This window comes from Culex quinquefasciatus, chromosome 2 (assembly GCF_015732765.1).
Source record: "Culex quinquefasciatus strain JHB chromosome 2, VPISU_Cqui_1.0_pri_paternal, whole genome shotgun sequence".
NCBI classification, from domain to species: domain Eukaryota; kingdom Metazoa; phylum Arthropoda; class Insecta; order Diptera; family Culicidae; genus Culex; species Culex quinquefasciatus.
In genome coordinates, this window is record NC_051862.1 from 140,844,858 (window position 1) to 140,863,247 (window position 18,390).

Consider the following 18,390-nt stretch of genomic DNA (forward strand, 5'->3'; position numbering starts at 1 on the left):
AACTTTGAGTTGTGAATGCATAAAAATGGTATTTAAATTGAAAAGCAGATTATTTAGCTAAATTCAATGCCTATCAGGGATGGAATAATCGCAAAAAAATCAATTTCGCTGGCGAACTTTCTTCACCCGCGAAAGAGAGAGGAGGCAAATCACGGAATAGAAAATCGCTCCCGAAGTTCTCCAAGAAAATCAATCTGCTGATGATTTTTTGTGAATTTCCTTGTCAGCACCACTTAATACTATTTTTTTCCCTTTGTTTACACACATTGCCCATCTACAAAATGTGACAGGTCATTTTTCGACGTGTGACGTTACACTTGCAAGTGTAGTGGTGAAAAAGATGTTCCGCCGAATAATCAAGATGATGATTTTTTCAAGATGCTTTTTACCGATCTTTCGTGCGCGAGAGAGGAGAGCTATGCTCCTTTCGGATTTTTTCTCTTGATGAACGTCCAGAGATTTTCTTTTGATGATGATTATTCCATCGCTGATGCCTATCTATTTATTCATGAGCTCAAACCAGCAAGATTTGTTCTGGAATAAATATTTGCCATGAAAAAAATATTTACTGCATTTCAACTTAATTATCAATATTATTCTTTATCATATTCTCTGACAAATTTAAAAGCAATTTTGAGGTGATAATACCAACTTCTTAACAAAAAAATACTTATCACAATTTTTCGATATTTTGAACGAATTTTAAAGACAGCACATAAATTTAGAAAATTTATATATTTTCGAAACTGTATGTTTTTTACAAGCAGTCAAAGCACTTATTGATCGTCACACATATTTTGACCAATTAAGTTGCAATTCTATACAATTTTGTTGCAAAATATAAATCAGAACCAGGATCAGAACAATTTTTGATAAATTTCAAATTTCCCGGGAATTCCCGGGATTTCCCGGGAAATTTGTTGAAAATTTCCCGTTTCCCGGGAAATTTGAAACCCCGGGAAATTGGACGCTCTAACCTGTACGTTCCCCATACATCGTATACAGTTAATTCAGTATACGACGTACGGGAAACCTATACTGGTACATCGGCGTTGAACATAGCTTTTACAAGACGGTGAGATAGCCGAGACGGTTGGGGCGCGGACTTGGTAATCTGGATATGACTCTCACCAGGTTGATGTTATTATTGGAGTGTGCAAAATTTATTTATTTTTCTTTTGTACATGCTTTTTGTGTCCTGCCTACTCCGGTGGAATCGCTGGCGGCGGTTGGACTCGCAATCCAAAGGTCGTCAGTTCAAACACTGGGGTGGAAGGTTCCTTGAAGTATAAAGAGGTTTGGGTGCTCTCCCCATTCAAGGCTTCGGACTCCTAGGTTCGAGCAGAAACTTGCAATAGAGTTCACAAAAGACCCGGGGGTCGTTAATGTGGATGGTTTGATTTTTTGATGCTTTTTGTGTACACGTTTTCCCATACAATATTACATGCTTTTGCTCACAAAGGTGATGTGCAAGCTTTTGCATGCGATTTTACCATCGGGTTTTTTGCTGTGAATGTTATATATGGGTAATTCGCCGCCAACTCACACAGCAGATGCCCCGATTTGCGTGAAACTTTGTCCTAAGGAGTAACTTTTGTCCCTGATCACGAATCCGAGATCCGTTTTTTCATATCCCGTGACGGAGGGGCGGTACGACCCCTTGCATTTTTTAACATGCGAAAAAAGAAGTGTTTTTGAATAATTTGCAGCCTGAAACGGTGATGAGATAGAAATTTAGTGTCAAAGGGACATTTTTATAAAATTGTACGCCCGATTTGATGGCGTACTCAGAATTCCAAAAAAAAACGTATTTTTCATCGAAAAAAACACTAAGTTTTAAAAACTCTGTAATTTTCTGTTACTCAACTGTAAATTTTTTTGGAACATGTCATTTTAAGGAAAATTTAATGTTCTTTTCGAATCTACATTGACCCAGATAGGTCATTTTTTCATTTAGATCAAAACTTTTCATTTTAAAATTTCGTGTTTTTTCTAACTTTGCAGGGTTATTTTTTTGAGTGTAACAATGTTCTACAATGTTGTAAAGCAGGCAAAAATGTTGATAGATAAAAATATGGGGGTTTGCTTACAAAAGTCACGATTTATCGCGATTTTACGAAACAAAGTTTTTTAAATGTTGGTCGTCGTTGACCATGGTCGTTCATGGTCACCCGCGACAGACATGGACGACGATACAAAGAGAAACGCAAAAAGTAACTTTTTCAAAACTTTTTTTTTCGTACAATCGTGGTATGGGACCATCCATAAACCACGTGGACACTTTTTTGGGAATCTTTTACCCCCCCCCCCCCTTCGTGGACAATTGTCCATACAAAAAAAATCTTTTTTGTATGGATCGTGGACAATCGCAATACCCCCCCCCCCCCTAAAGTGTCCACGTGGTTTATGGATGGTCCCTATAGGGGTAAGCGTGGTTGCCTCTCACCCAGTCGGCCTGGGATTGATCCCAGACGGTCCCGGTGGCATTTTTCGAGACGAGATCACGCCTTCCGTTGGACGGGAAGTAAATGTTGGTCCCGGACTAACCTAAAAAAAAAGGTTAGGTCGTTAGCTCATTCCAGGTGTAGGAGTTGTCTCCCTGGGTCCTGTCTCGGTGGAGTCGCTGGTAGGCAGTTGGACAAACAATCCAAAGGTCGTCAGTTCGAATCCCGGGATGGATGGAAGCTAAGGTGTAAAAAGAGGTTTGCAATTGCCTCAACAATCAAGCCTTCGGACACCTAGTTTCGAGTAGGAATCTCGCAATCGAGAACGCCAAGGCAATGCTGTAGAGCGAATAATTTGATTTTTTGATATTTAAACTATTTAAAAAATAAACGTCAGGATAAAACAGTTGCTATTCTTACTTAACAATGCCATTTATATCAAAGCATGAAAGTTTGAAAAATTGTCAGATGAGGATTTTATTTGCCTACTCGTTTGAAGGCATTGGATTTCTTTTGATTTCTTAAGAATCTTCGATTCATATTTATTAAAAATAAGGTTCATTTCCAAGGATACAAGATCTAGATGTCACCCGAAAAAAACTGGATCTTAATTTTTTCAAATTTTATGTGTAAATGGAACACGAATTTGATAAAATTATCACCAGCTAATGCGATCTAAGGGGTTGACCTAGAGTGCTCATATTTGACCCAAATGCTAGTTATATGTGCCCAACCCCTGAAAATTTCAGGCAGATTGGTGAGGTCCAAACGATGTCCCGTACAAAGGGGTATTCCCCGTTCGTAGACTCGCTCTTAATTATATATTGTCAAAAAAGGTTAAATCACATTTTTCACAACTTTGATCCCAATTTATAAAAATAGCTACTCGATATCTTTCGTTACATTGTGAAATAACACAAGAGACATAACCCAAAAATTATTTCACCGATTAAGAACAATTAATCCACACCATCAACCGGCCGCACTGGGCCAAAGCGATTCTTATGTAATTGTTGTTGTTGAACTTTCTTTCATTATTATGGCGATTATTTTCGCAAGGAAAATAAATCCAACCCGCCCAAAAAGTAAGAAAAAAAAACTCTCGTTTCTGTGTTTACCCACGTAAATGCTCGCGCCATGGCGTGACTAAAAATATGCACGGTAATTAATTAAGCGGCCGCCAGTCAGCCAGCGACCGGCCAAAGAAACCGTGGATGGGTGAATGTGATCATCGGTGATTTTTCTCAAGTTGCCGTCACAGAAAAAGGGCTCAGTTTTTGAACTAGGCTCAATATTTTGAATCCGTTCAAAGACTTCCATTATTTCAAGAAGAAAATATAACACTGATGTTTATTTTTTTTCGGGAAATTAAATTTGTTTTTAAAGGGGTACCATCGGAGGAAAATGCATTTAAAAAATACATTTCTCACAAATGTTTTACAATTAAAGTACGGCAATCTTTTCCATTTTAAATATTATAGTTTAACAGAACAATTTTTACACATGAGTATCAATTATAAACACACTAAGGTAATTAGGACAACTTAATGACCAAAGACAAATTGTGGTCAGAGTGTAGGAAAAGTGTGAAGAATGCTGCAAAACTCTGGTTGCATCTCATAAATTATTGCACCCAGACGGTTAAATTATTTGGCGTGGTGAATTGTTTAACTTGGAAGCAACCGACTTGGAAACAGAGCACGTTTACTGCCAACAAACAATTTGGATGACACTGTTTTATGAGAGCACCCACGGAACGTGAAAAGTTTCAACAGGTTGAAGAATGGAATGAATGCTGTAATGGAGAAGAGGCTTTTTGTTTGTCGGTCCTTTTTTCTATCATTTAAGATTTTTGGAAAGAGTTATCATGAATTTGGTTTACTATTTAATTGCAGTTGCTTGGCATGATGGCTCTATGATGGTCCAAATATTTCAAATAAAAAATAATGGAATCAACATTTTTGGATTGGTAGTCTGAAAAGCTTAACGCTTTTTGAGTGAATTTCAAGCAGAGCAATGTAAATGGGCCGTTTACCAAGTGTAGGTTGAAAATGAGTGACCAACGAGCAGGGATGGAATAATCGCAAAAAAATCATTTTCGCTTGCGAGTTTTATCCACCTGCGAAAGAGAGAGGAGGCAAATCACGCAAAAGAAAATCGCTCCCGAAGTTCTCCAAGAAAATCAACCTGTCGATGATTTTTTGTGAATTTCCTAGTCAGCACCACTTAAAATTATTTATTTCACTTTGTTTACACACATTGTCTATCTTCAAATAGTGACAGGTCATTTTTCAACGCGTGACGTTACACTTGCAAGTGTAGTAGTGAAAAAGATGATCCACCCCGATGAACACCCATAGGGACGTGGCGTTACATCGTGCTGCCACCTGGTTTTTTTAAGCGCAAGAGTGTAAAAGTGCTGAGTCATCGTCTAAAAATAGACGGCGTCCTATCTCGCCCAGCAAAATGAAGTCGATAAAGTAGTCGGTTTCGATGAGCAAAAGTGGAAAATGTGGTCTAAAAATAGCGACGCCATCCCCCTATGAGCACTGAGCAGTCAACGACTCGACATTTCAGTGTCGTATTACTCATCGAGCGCGTAGCAGTCCAAGTGTGTCCCAAATGTTCCATAAAGTTACGATCTTTTTAACGTTTATGAAATATGTACGACAATTATCTCGATGCAGTGGCGCAATAACTGCAGGGTAATTCTTCGCCAACTCACACAGCAGTTGCCCCGACCCCTCTTCGATTTGCGTGAAACTTTGTCCTAAGGGGTAACTTTTGTCCCTGATCATGAATCCGTAGTCCGTTTTTTGATATCTCGTGACGGAGGGGCGGTACGACCCCTTTCATTTTTGAACATGCGAAAAAAGAGGTGTTTTTCAATAATTTGCAGCCTGAAACGGTGATGAGATAGAAATTTGGTGTCAAAGGGACTTTTATGTAAAATTAGACGCCCGATTTAATGGCGTACTCAGAATTCCGAAAAAAACGTATTTTTCATCGAAAAAAAAAACACTAAAAAAGTTTTAAAAATTCTCCCATTTTCCGTTACTAGACTGTAAACATTTTTGGACATGTCATTTTATGGGAAATTTAATGTACTTTTCGAATCTACATTGACCCAGAAGGGTCATTTTTTCATTTTGAACAAAATTTATCATTTTAAAATTTCGTGTTTTTTTCTAACTTTGCAGTGTTATTTTTTAGAGTGTAACAATGTTCTACAAAGTTATAGAACAGAGTTATAGATTACAAAAAAAATGATATATAGACATAAGGGGCTTATAAACATCACGAGTTATCGCGATTTTACGAAAAAAAAGTTTTGAAAAAGTTACTTGTGCGACATGATAGCACGATCACGGCGAATTGGTGAACTAAGCAAATAAGTAAGTTGGTGTGCGCACAGTCAGAGCAAAATATGTGGAAGATCATTATGCAGCTAAAAATAGGTACGGAATTGAACCACCGTGCATGAATTCAACCAAACGGTCGAAGATTTGTTTTGTGTTTACTTGCGCATGCATTAGCTAATGGCAGTTGGTGAAGTTCGGCGAAAAGTATTGAGGATTGTTCTTCTTTTTTAATAAAACTCAAAACTTCCTTTGATAAAATTTTGAATAATAATTTGAAGCTTAACTTCCATTGAACGCATTCAATTGTTAATCTACTTTACTGTTCGTGGTAAACATCTGCGCTTAAAATTTTGATTTTGGAAAGAAGTAAGTGGAAGTCTGATTTATTTTGCAGGTTAAGCCATTTTTCCCGGCAAATAAATTTTATCTAAAAAGATTTCAAAAATATTGTGTTGATTCAGAGTAATGACAAAATACAAAGTGTAACACCTTCGCATTGTCTAAGGTATAACTCTAAACACCCAACTGGCAGTCGCATGATTGTGATGCATGGCGGCATGAAAGTATATCAGAATCTGCATGAAATCTGTCCTCATGCATTTTTTGCGATGTAGGAGTATGACATTTTTGCCCGTTACCGACAATTATCGACATTACCGACGGCTTTTTGGTTGTATTTCACAAAAAAAAAACTTAGCAGAACGAGGTTTGAACCACCATCTCCTTGGTTATTGATCCGACACGCTACCACCGCGTCATGGACGCTTGATGAAAAGTGAGTGAAAGAGCACCAACATATGCTTCTCTTTGGAGTGTTGCTCGGGAACGAGCCAGCATTATATGTGTTGGTGAGAACTGCAGATCGCTGAAATTTTTACGAAAAAAAAAAAACGACGAAGTTGACTTTTGACTGTCGGCCACCATTGCTAGTACCAACCACTAGTGTCTTCCTTTTTATCTACAAGGACTTCGCCGCCCTGGGCTCCTAAGTGTATGAAAGTATGGCACGGAGCGACGGCGCCGAATACCCATATTTACACAAAGAATTTTAGAGCGCCCGCCGCGGGATTCGAACCGGCGTCCTCTGGATTGTGAATCCAGTGCGCGGTCCGATTGATCCACACGGGCGGGAGCAAAACTGATCTACACAGCAAAAAATCCGATAGTAAAATCGCATGCAAAAGCATGCACATCACCTTCGTCAAAATAAACACTTAATATTACACACTGCATGTACAATTTTTTCAAACACAAAAAAAAAGTTGCAACCGACGGGATTCAAACCCAGCACCAACATTAAGGGCTGGCGCCTTAGCCCATTCGGCCATCTGACCGATGGAAAGCTGAAAGGATAAATGCATATATGAGCTTGACACTTCGGTCAAGTAGGTTTCCCATACTGATGGGCTACATATTTCAGGGTGTAAAATCACATAACATTGCATAAAATAATGCAATATTTATTTTACACCCAGGCCTTTTACACGCAGCTGGATTACTACTTTTTTAGCTGTGTACGGGCTTGCTGCAAAAAATGTTATAAAATGTGACATTTTCTGCAGCAAATCCAATGTAGCAGATTTTGAGATATATTTTTCCTTTGGGTGAACCATTTCAAAATTTGGCAGCATTTTTCAAGATTCGATGCCAACATTTCAAAAAGCATCATGTACAAACTATGCGTTTTGAGAAAAACGCATTTGAATGTTGAGCATCCATTTTCAATTCTTATTTTATATAAAAGCAAAATAAGATGTTCTAATGATAACAAACTATGAAAAACGTTGCTTTTATTGATACTTGATCATCCAAATTCAATAAAACATTATTTCCGTAATTTTATTTGAGAAAAACAAACATAACTTCTTTTGAAATCACCAACGTCTATATCACCCTGCTGTCATTGAGGGGGGCGCTTTGTTATGATTCGTTTTTCTTCGCCGAATGTATATGGCGCTTTTTCATGATACTTTTTTTTCGTCACGAGGTTCATGTAGTCTTCTATTTGACAGGTTGACAGGGCTATATAAACAGGGACTGCTGATGGCAGAGATTTTGTTTATGTTACTTTATTTAAAATCATGATTAAACAGACTTTACTGAAGTAACTTTTGCTCATTTTTGGTGGAGAGGTAGCTTATTAGGAGTACTTTCAGAATATGCAATAACCCAGAAAGTGTCGAAATGTACATGATGCCTTTTGAAATGTTACCGTCGGATTAAAGGCAAGCAAAGTACTGCCAACTGGTGTAATTGAGACAACAGACTCAATAAGGACAGTCGTTTGTCGGCACTATCGAGCTTTCATGTTGGGAATGGATATACGAGAGAGTTGGGATACTTGATTCCCTTTTTTATATTGAGTTCAATTTAACAGAAAACTTTGATAGAGATTTTAAGCTAAAACAACATTTAACTTATTTCTGCTGTCAAGGAACTTCGAATGAAGTACAACTTTCAATTGTGACAAGCGTTTTAAAACACATGTTCTAAATGTAATAAAGATTTGGGGTATCTCGATACTTTTTTTTTGCATTTAGGGGAAATCTTGATAAAATTAATTCCAAATTGATCCAATTGATGATTTCAAACATTTTACATACAACTATTTAAGTTTAGTGGGAACTTTAAAATGTTTTGTATGAAGATGTGTTAAAAACTAAAAATTTTATGCAAGTTTAGACCAATTTTTGTCATGTAAAAACTGAACACAAGTTTGCTCAAAACATTAAAAAGTAGTGAAGTTTTTAGGCTTTGTTCTACATTGTTAAAGAACTTGAACTACCGTCAGCTGGGGCGAATCGGGACTACAGTCTGAGTAGGGACAGCAGTTTTAAGAGCACTTGAAAGCTTGAAAATGTGAAAACGATGCACTATTTTTGTTGTTCTATGTCTGTTCTATCCGAAACATGAAATTCATGAAATCAAACATATTGACAAATTGTGCAGTAACAAGGCTGAAATAGCTGTCCCAATTGGCCCCATCTTTCCCGTTTCACCCCAGATGACGGTACATATGAAAAAAAAAAAAAAACTCGACTAATTAAATAAAATTCCGGGTGATTTCACTGTAAAAATGGGAGGATAAGTCTTTTAAAATGCTCCTAAAATGCAAAAAAAAACCTGTTTTAGCATCAAAAGAACGGACATTTTTACATCAAGCAAAACATTTTCTGTAAATTATGCTTATTTTTTACACAAATCATATTAAAACAAAAAAATGTTAATTCAATTTAGACAAATCTGTATGTCTCATTAAGTCAATTCCGTATAACTTCTTGAAATATTCCTGAATTAAATATTGTTTGGAATTATGAGATCCTCGCCGTCGTGCTAATTTGTCGTAAGTGCATTTTGGGCCAAATTGAGTTAAAATTTGTGCAAATTTGTCCTCGGGACAATGAACAGAATGGTAAACCAAACAAAACGTGTTTGTTATTGTTTACATTGCGTGCTGTCGTTTTTGTTTATTCAAGATCAAACATTAAAACGCGTTTTTCTCGGAACGTCAAAAAGCAACGTACGACATGATAGCACGACGGCGTCGAGATGCTGATGAGGGATTATTTCTTCCAAACTTTGCCATATCTACATTTTGAAGTTTGAAATAATAAACTGATACATGATTAAAACAGCTGTCACAATCACCCATGTGTCCCGATTTACCCAAGTTAACGGTAAAGATAACACGCAAGCATCGATATGGATTAAAGTTTAGAAATTGATTTTAAGTTTAAATGAAGACAAAGAATAAAACGCTTTTGAAACTGGAATAAAACATGAATACTGACGACATAAAAAATATATTTGATTTAATTTTTCTCACTGTACATTTAAATTTTATTTTTGTTTTGGGGGTCATCATTATAACATTATACAATACATTATCCTTAAAATTATTCAAAAAATGTTGAGAAACGATGTACGATTGCCCATTTAACTTTTAACAGCAGCCACGGCCAGTGTTGTATCCGAACATTCATTGCTGAAGTTCTTACTTATCTCATCACCCATTTTATCGTTCGCCTTTTGCTGCTCCTTGTCCTGCTTCCGTTTACTTACCTTCTCAGCAATCAACCTACGAATGAACAACAATTCGACGATCTTTTCCAGCAGTCCGATCAACCCGAGCACAGACAACCCAAGCAGAAACCCAAGCGAACCGCCCAAATCGGCCACAAACTGGGTCAGATCGTACCCGTGGAACTCCTCCACGATCTGCAATACACAAAAATGATGACAAATTCACTGCTCAAACTGATCGCTACCATACCGTGACCATTTTCGACGTGTAGTACAACCAAATCTGACCCGCAGGAATGGTAATGTTAAATTTCTTCCGATTCATGACGAACGCCGTGTAGATCGTGGTCGAGCACGGCTGGAAGCACCCGCAGATGACGCTGTCCTGGTCCGCCTGCAGCTTGTAGTGCTTGATCAGCTGCTGCGTTTCGTTGGCCGTGTCGCACTGGTCCACGTCGATGTCCGGCATCCACGGACCGGTACATCCGACAATGTCGACCACCCGGTGCCAGTGGCACAGCTCGCTGCACTGGATTTGGAAGAAAAAGAAGGTCGAATGATTTAGGAGTGAAAACAAATCTTCTCACTTGAAACACAAACCCGGGTGGAACTCATGTCCGTTTCGGTGGTACAAAGGTTGTCCGCACTCGGAAGCATGTAAAAGTGCTGGGTGCTCAGCTTCACCTCAACTTCTTCGTCCACCTCCACGAAGAGGTACTCGATGCGACCGGAAGATTGCATGCGGTTTTCTAAAAAAATTGCATTATTTGGCAAAAAGGTTTAAATTGTTTTTACTGAAACAGAATATTAAATTTTATAATTGAACTCGACTCTTCCAGGGTTTGATTTAGATGAAATTGACCTCGAATTACGATTTGTTTATCCGGATGAAGCTTTTTGCATTCTTTGAATATGGGTCAATCCATCTGAAGCGGAACAGCATTTGAAAATTACCATCTTCGATTCTGCTCAAATTTGGCAGAGCTGTTGAGACTATCAAAACATGCAAAAATCCCGATTTTCATCCAAATCGGACCACCCCCTCCATTTTTGTACCCTCCCAAAAAATCGACTTTTTGGCGATTTTTGAACGAAACTCCAATCTTCAAACGACGATAACTCAGGAACCACAAATCTTAGAGGGTCGGTCTTAAACTTAACTTTGAAGGAAATTGAACGTAGAATCCATTTCCGTGATCACAATTTGGATTTAAATATTTTTTCTGCCCGTATTGCGCAATTGAAAACTTTGAATGGCCGTATCTCAAAACAGCCCTATTAATTTTTTAAATTTGACTTCACCATCGTATTCCCCGTCCAATTTTACATAAGAATAACTTATCGACAGAAAAAAAAATAAGTTTCGTTCCGCATCTGCTAGAAGCACTCAGTCGTGCTGATCAATAATTACTACCTGGTGTTCTGTAAGATGAATTATTTTTAAAATATTATACGATTTAGAGATAGTCAATACCTTGAACAATCTATTTTTTGTTTAAGGATTATTTATTGGGTAATTTTGAATGCACTGTTTTTCCTGATCTCAGTGTCATTGAACCATATTAGGTGAAATTTGAACTTTTAATATTTATTTGCAAATGCTACAACGTTTTTACAACACAATTTAAAAAAAAAGTAACATTTTTCTATTGTTTTCATAATTTTCCTAATTCCTCATTTCTTCCCACTTTATCAAATTATTTCTTTTATTTGAAGCGAGAACAAATGTAGAGCTGGATGTAGTAGATGAAATAATTCTCATGGTTTCTAGAGCTTTTGCCATGTGCGGTAGCAAAATAGTGCCATTCAGCAAAATCCCAAAAATCTGCCTTACGGTTTGAAAGATTAAGCATGATCATATTAAACCGATTTTTATATTGTGAGCCAGTTTCATCTGAATAATTGATGACTTTTTTTTCAATTCTGGTACATTTAATTTCAAAAACGAAACCATATACTTCTGATACATGTTTACAGCAGCTGTATCGTCTTCCAAGATTTCGAAATGATTGACAAAAAAAAGATAATTTTTCGGACGGTATCGAAATCAACACCACTTAATTTGATTTTAATCATGTAATAAATTCGATTAATCTTTGTGATTTTCTTACATTTTTTCAGTTTTATACTTTCCAGAAATCCTCCTGCTTAATCATGCTTCACGAGAGTTTTATTCATGTTAATTCATAATTTTTAACACGATAATGTATCGTACACTTTTTCTTAAGTGTTACTTACAAGATCAATTGCAATTTCCTGCTAGCTCTGCGGGAATTCCATTCTGCCCTGTATTGCGTGTCGTTCTTGCTCTGTCCTGTGGGCTAGCACATAAATTCACTGTATACATTTTTTTTAATTCAAGATTATACAGTAGTTTCCTACGATATTTGCCTAATTTGCTAATGATTATTTTTGATGAAAACTTATTTCAATAAATAACCAATCTCAAATACTTAAAATTTCAAAATTCGATATCTCTGGAACGAAACATATTCCTTTCTGTCGATAAGTGATTCTAATGCAAAATTGGACGGGGAATACGATGGTGAGGTCAAATTTAAAAAATAAATGGGGCTGTTTTTAGATACGGCCATTTAAAGTTTCCAATTGCGCAATACAGGTAGAAAAAATCTTTTATTCAACATTTTGATCACGGAAATGGATTCTACGTCCAATTTCCTTCAAAATTGAGTCTAAGACCGATCCTCTAAGATTTGTGGTTCCTGAGTTATCGTCGTTTGAAGATAGGAGTTTCGTTCAAAAATCGCCAAAAAGTCGATTTTTTGGGAGGGTACAAAAATGGAGGGGGTGGTCCGATTTGGATGAAAATCGGGATTTTTGCATGTTTTGATAGTCTCAACAGCTCTGGCAAATTTGAGCAGAATCGGAGATGGTATTTTTCAAATTTGCATTTTTTCTTGCACACTTCAGGTGGAATGACCCATATGACTAAAGGGGCCATTTAACATTAAAAGTTATCAAATCTTAATCTCAGGCACGATTTTTTTTTCAATTGCCTTCTAAATTACCTCTTTTTGCAAAAAAAAATGTTTTGCATTAAAAAATAAATTGTGTTTTGCCCCTCAGCAAAAATGGAAATCAAAATTTACGATTAATTTTAAAAATTCTGAAGCAAATAATTTATTGATGATTACATTTATGCTTCAGTCAAAATTGTGGAAAGTTTCTTGAAATCTCTAAAAAGTATCCTTTTTCCGATATCTCAATTTCTTAAAGAAATTCATTAGCTTTAATAAATATTCAATAAGAACGATACAAAATGCAGTTTAGAGGGGCTTAATGTAAACTGGGTGCCCAATGGAGGACTCAAAATTGAAAAATATAATTCTAAGTACCAAAAAAAAAAATGGAAAATGGTGGGTCATGTCATTTTTTAAGATTTTTTACTTACATTTTGAATAACCTAGAAGGGTAATTTTTTAACTAAGAATATGTTTTCATTAAAATTCCGTAGTTTTGTAACTGGAATTATAAAAACGAAGTTGACTTTATAGCTGTCGGCCACCATTGCTAGTACCAACCACTAGTGTCTTCCTTTATAACTACAAGGACTTCGCCGCCCTGGGCTCCTAAGTGTATGAAAGTATGGCACGGAGCGACGGCGCCGAATACCCATATTTACACAAAGAATTTAAGAGCGCCCACCGCGGGATTCGAACCAGCAACCTCTGGATTGTGAGCCAGTGCGCGGTCCGATTGATCCACACGGGCGGGACAACTGGAATTATAGGCAGGGTTTATTCTTAGAGTGTAAAAGTGTTTAATAAAAATGTAGAGCAGACAACTACACCAAATTTATGTATTATTGGGTTTTTTTGAAGGAATCGCAATTTTATGAAGAAAAAAAAAAGTTCAAAGAGATGGACGTATCCGATCGTATCAAGAACACCGATGACGGATGATGAACAGGGAAACAAAAAGAAGGCTTTTCAAAACCTTTTTTTTTTTTTCATAAAATTGCGATAACTCGTGATGGTTAAAAGTAAGCTCCATTCGTATGCTTATAAAATTGTTTATTTTTTTTAAATATAAAATGATAGTCGGATGATTAGTTGCTAAATTAAGGTGACGACTTCCATCATTGATTTTGACAGTATAAATTTTTATTTATTTTTTCCAAAATATAAAAAAATGATTTCAAAAGTACATTGTAGTTTGAAGCTTCGTTTTTGCTCAATAAAATAGGGCCGCTGCAAATATTTTTTGATGTTCATGTCACCCCCACTTCCTTCAAAATTGATCAAAAAAGTCATACAGCAGAACCAATATTTATTTTTTTAAACTTCAAACATTTTAGTTAATAGTTAATAGCAATTTTGTTTTAATAAAAGCAAGCAAGATTCCATCCTAGAAGAGTGAAAATTGAATAATCCGAAATCGCCATCTTATATTTCGTTCAAAAAATTTAGTGATTTTGTTTGTTTTCGAATTATGGTCCCCGTGGAAACTGCTTTTTTACGTGAAAAATCACTAAGCCTACTGATTATGAACATGCGATGAAATTACATACGAAAGCGCCCGCAGAGTAGGCAAACTTCAATGCACGGCGCAAGACTCTAATGGTAAGTACACCGAACTGAATAGCTACGCATATTCTACGGCTCTATTTCAAGCCATGTGGTTTGAAATTTTTAGGTAATTCATTTGCAGTTACTTCTGCTTCGTTTTGCATTTTTCGAGTGAGACCAAAAGGAAGGTTCTGATGTTTTACCTGCAAACCCTTCCGACTGATCGTGTATAAACACATGCCAACCTGGCACATCGTCCCCAAGAAAGTACTCGTCATTCCTAGTGTCGTGCATCAACAGAATCGAATATCCAGCCGCCTTCCACGAGTGCTCCGTCGTTACCAGCGGATTCATAGTAAAGCACTGCCCCATATCCAAGTGCATTCCACTGGTTATTTCGATATCTGCAAAAAATGCACTAACTTGAGTAGCTTAACTTATGATTTCATTAAAAAATTCTCACTCTCCGCCAATCCATTCAGTCCGTACTGGATGAAAAAGTCACTCTTGCTGTAGGTCGCCTCCCGGAACAGCTCCTCCAGCGTGCTTTCGTTAAAGTCGAACTTGTTGAACGCACTGGCATACTTTGGGTGCTGGGTCAGGTTGTACCGTTGCATCACGTCAAATTTGTACGGCGGATTGCGACAGAACGTGATCGCCGGGTACTGCATCGAATCGTTCAGCTCGAACCGCGAATGGGTGCTGATAGGTGGATGAATAAGCTTGTGGAAGCATTCTGTGAGCTGGAGAATTCCCGGATTGAGTATTCACAATCATGGAGCTACTTTCGGAGAGACTACCTGGAAGATTACCACCACACTGCAGATACTGAGCACTATCACGCGAACTAATCGTTTTGGGTCGTAGCACAAAAAGTGGAGAGTGTCCCAAAACTTGCCTTTCAGCTTTTCCTTTATCATTGTGGCAATTTTGAATTTGAAACTACATTTTGCTAGACTATATTAGAACGTTACACTTGAAAAAATCAAATCCAAACTGGAAAAATTTAGTGTTTGAGGAGCTATTTATATTGGGTTGATACAGAGAATGGACAGACACCCAGAGCCATAAATATTTCAACGTTATCTGCTCATATTTCCACTTTGATGGCAATTGAACTGTATTAAACAGAACGTTGAACCATGGCGTCGTTTTCATGATATAAAGGGAGCATGCTATGGAGTGAAACTATGTATTTTGTTCCAGTAATCGAAATTCCTTTTTATTAAATATTTTATTTTGATAAACTAAGCTGATAATATTTTGTGCAAAAATCAAGGATGGTGAATAAACATTACTTTGGTTTAGAATTGTATATAAACGCAGTCATGCACTCTTGCCTTTTTTGTGATGACATATTTTTAATTCACTTTTTTATATAGAATTGATCAAAAGCACAGAAGCTTGAGAAAATGTAGAAAAGGCTGCTAAAAAAATGAAACGTTGCACAATCTTCTATCTATATACAGCCATTCCACGTCAAACAGGAAGTCTCCAAATCAAAAGTGCTCCGATTTGGCTCAAATTTGGAGTGGGGGTTCCTTGGCCCAAATAATTAGACCCGTATTTTTTTGTTTGGCGATTAGGGTGGTCCTATCCGAAATAGAGTGGTCCAAAAAATTGCATTTTTCGTCGATTTTCGCAAAAACCTTAATTTTCAAAAAATCATATCTCCGGAACGGCTGAACCAATTTTAGAGCGCCACAATTCAAAAGAAAGGTTATTAGTTGGGCTATTAAGCAAAAATATGTTGAGGTCCAAAAAAACTAGCTGAATATTTGAAAAGGTCCTATGAAAATTTCATTTGCCGATTTCAAGGTCATGGGACCAAAGAGCCCATGTCTGAAAATATTTTTCCCTGATTCCTTGTAATATTTTACATAACATATCAAAAATTTGCGGATATCCATTAACACGTTTCGGAGATATGATTTTTTTTAACATAAAAAGTGGGTTTTTCGACGCGCCGCGCGCAAAAACCGGAAAATGACGAAATCGGCAAAAAATCTACTTTTTTCACTAAAACTGCGATAACTTAAAAATTTCAGCGAAGACCTATACATGTCTGGGTACCAAAAGTTGCGTCTTTCAATTACAAAAAAATTAGTACCCAGACATGTATAGGTCATCGCTGAAATTTTAAAGTTATCGCAGTTTTAGTGAAAAAGTAGATTTTTGCCGATTTCGTCATTTTCCGCGCGGCGCGTCGAAAACCCACTTTTATGTTAAAAATCATATCTCCGAAACGTGTTAATGGATATCCGCAAATTTTGATATGTTATGTAAAATATTACAAGGAATCAGGGAAAATATTTTCAGACATGGGCTCTTTGGTCCCGTGACCTTGAAATCGGCAAATGAAATTTTCATAGGACCTTTTCAAATATTCAGCTAGTTTTTGGACCTTAACATATTTTTGCTTAAAAGCCCAACTAATAACCTTTCTTTGAATTGTGGCGCTCTAAAATTGGTTCAGCTGTTCCGAGATATGATTTTTGAAAATTAAGGTTTTGCGAAAATCGACGAAAATGCAATTTTTGGACCACTTATTTCTGATAGGACCACCCTAATCGCCTAATTATTTGGGCCAAGGAACCCCACTCAAATTTGAGCCAAATCGGAGCACTTTTGATTTGGAGACTTCCTGTTTGACGTGGAATGGCTGTATATATAAAAAATTTCGACGGTTTTGTTCGAACGCGAATCAATTCAACAGGGAGTGTCGGATTGAGGTGTTCTTTGTTGCGTTGGGTTCGTATAAGTCCAAGGAAGGTTCTTACGCCAAAAAGTGGCAACTTTGGCCACTCTGGAACCGATTCCGGAGCATCGGCAAATTGAATGAGAAAAGTTACGTAAAATCAATTTTTGATCATAGGAGGCTAAATAAGGAAAATGCTAAAAACGTCAACAAACGAAAAAAGGAAAAGACGAAGTTTTTCGGGTAAGGCTTGTTTCTGATAAAAGAGCATTGCATTTACGATTTGCTGTAATAAATTAAAGCGGAAAGTGTATGATTGTTTTATCCAGTATTACCTCTTTATGATTTTTATCTTATCATACATTTAGCTATGTTTCATATGTTCAACGATACGATTGATATTGAGATATTAAACTAGTAGCCTCTCGTGGCTTTAGGTACATTTAACGTTTCTCTCTCAGGGTAAAGCTGCTTTGGAACGAACTATTTGGTAAAATGTTGCAGAAAACTGTTTTTGGGTTATTTTAAGCATCGGTGTCAATTTTGAGCGAAATTGGTTAAGATTAACCCATTGGTGTTCGAGCCTAAAGTTGGTGAATCAAATATTTTTCATACGAAAATGTCATTTTAAAATCGCTTTTCAGGATCGAATTTTACAGCTTGAGCATGTTGGATAAAGTTGTAGAACAATAAATTTCCAATAAGAATCTAACTTTTGAGAATATTTTGATGAAAGTAGCGTGCCTTACAGACAAAACCGGAAGAAAATTGGGTTTTTCATACATTTTTCCGATTTTTCCCACACAAAATTCACCCTCGAGTATCAATTGGTAAATGTTGACCAATTTTGCTCATATTTGACCCAGAGTTCTAAAATAGCTCCAGGAACAATAATCATCTTGTGGAGCGAGGTTTTGAAAAAAAAAACTATATTCTGGGCACCCTTCTGGACATATATAATTAGCATCTGGCCAGATTAGGCTCTCTAGGTAAATGGAAAGTGGGGAAAATCATTACACAAGCATTGAGGTTTAAAAACTACATAAATCGGCACGGCAAACGGCAATATTCATTTAAATTTCAAAATTCTAAAAGCACCTGAAAATGATAAAAAAAATGCAGCAAAATAAAGGTTGTTGTGCAAATCAATTGGTTGAATTTAAAGAAAGTGTTTGGCATTTTAGTGAAAAAAGCATAATTTAGACACTTTTTCTTTATGTGAATTTTTCTTGTGTAAATTTTAGCTTGGAAGACCCCTATGATCCCATTTTCTGGTGACAATTATAAAAAAAAACCGTGTTTTTGAGCCAATTTTACAATAGAAACATGCATTA

General features: G+C 36.7%; 1 protein-coding gene across 1 annotated transcript; it reads right to left on the reverse strand.

Annotated features, from left to right (window-relative positions):
• Nucleotides 1-9,635: 9,635 nt before the first annotated feature.
• Nucleotides 9,636-15,388, reverse strand: LOC6031763. The gene is made up of 6 exons (XM_001842422.2): nucleotides 15,159-15,388; nucleotides 14,822-15,101; nucleotides 14,562-14,762; nucleotides 10,430-10,578; nucleotides 10,080-10,358; nucleotides 9,636-10,024 (listed from the first exon to the last, which is right to left on the reverse strand). Exons 1-6 carry the CDS (start codon nucleotides 15,276-15,278, stop codon nucleotides 9,743-9,745), a joined length of 1,311 nt encoding a protein of 436 aa, XP_001842474.2. The 5' UTR covers nucleotides 15,279-15,388; the 3' UTR covers nucleotides 9,636-9,742.
• Nucleotides 15,389-18,390: the final 3,002 nt, after the last annotated feature.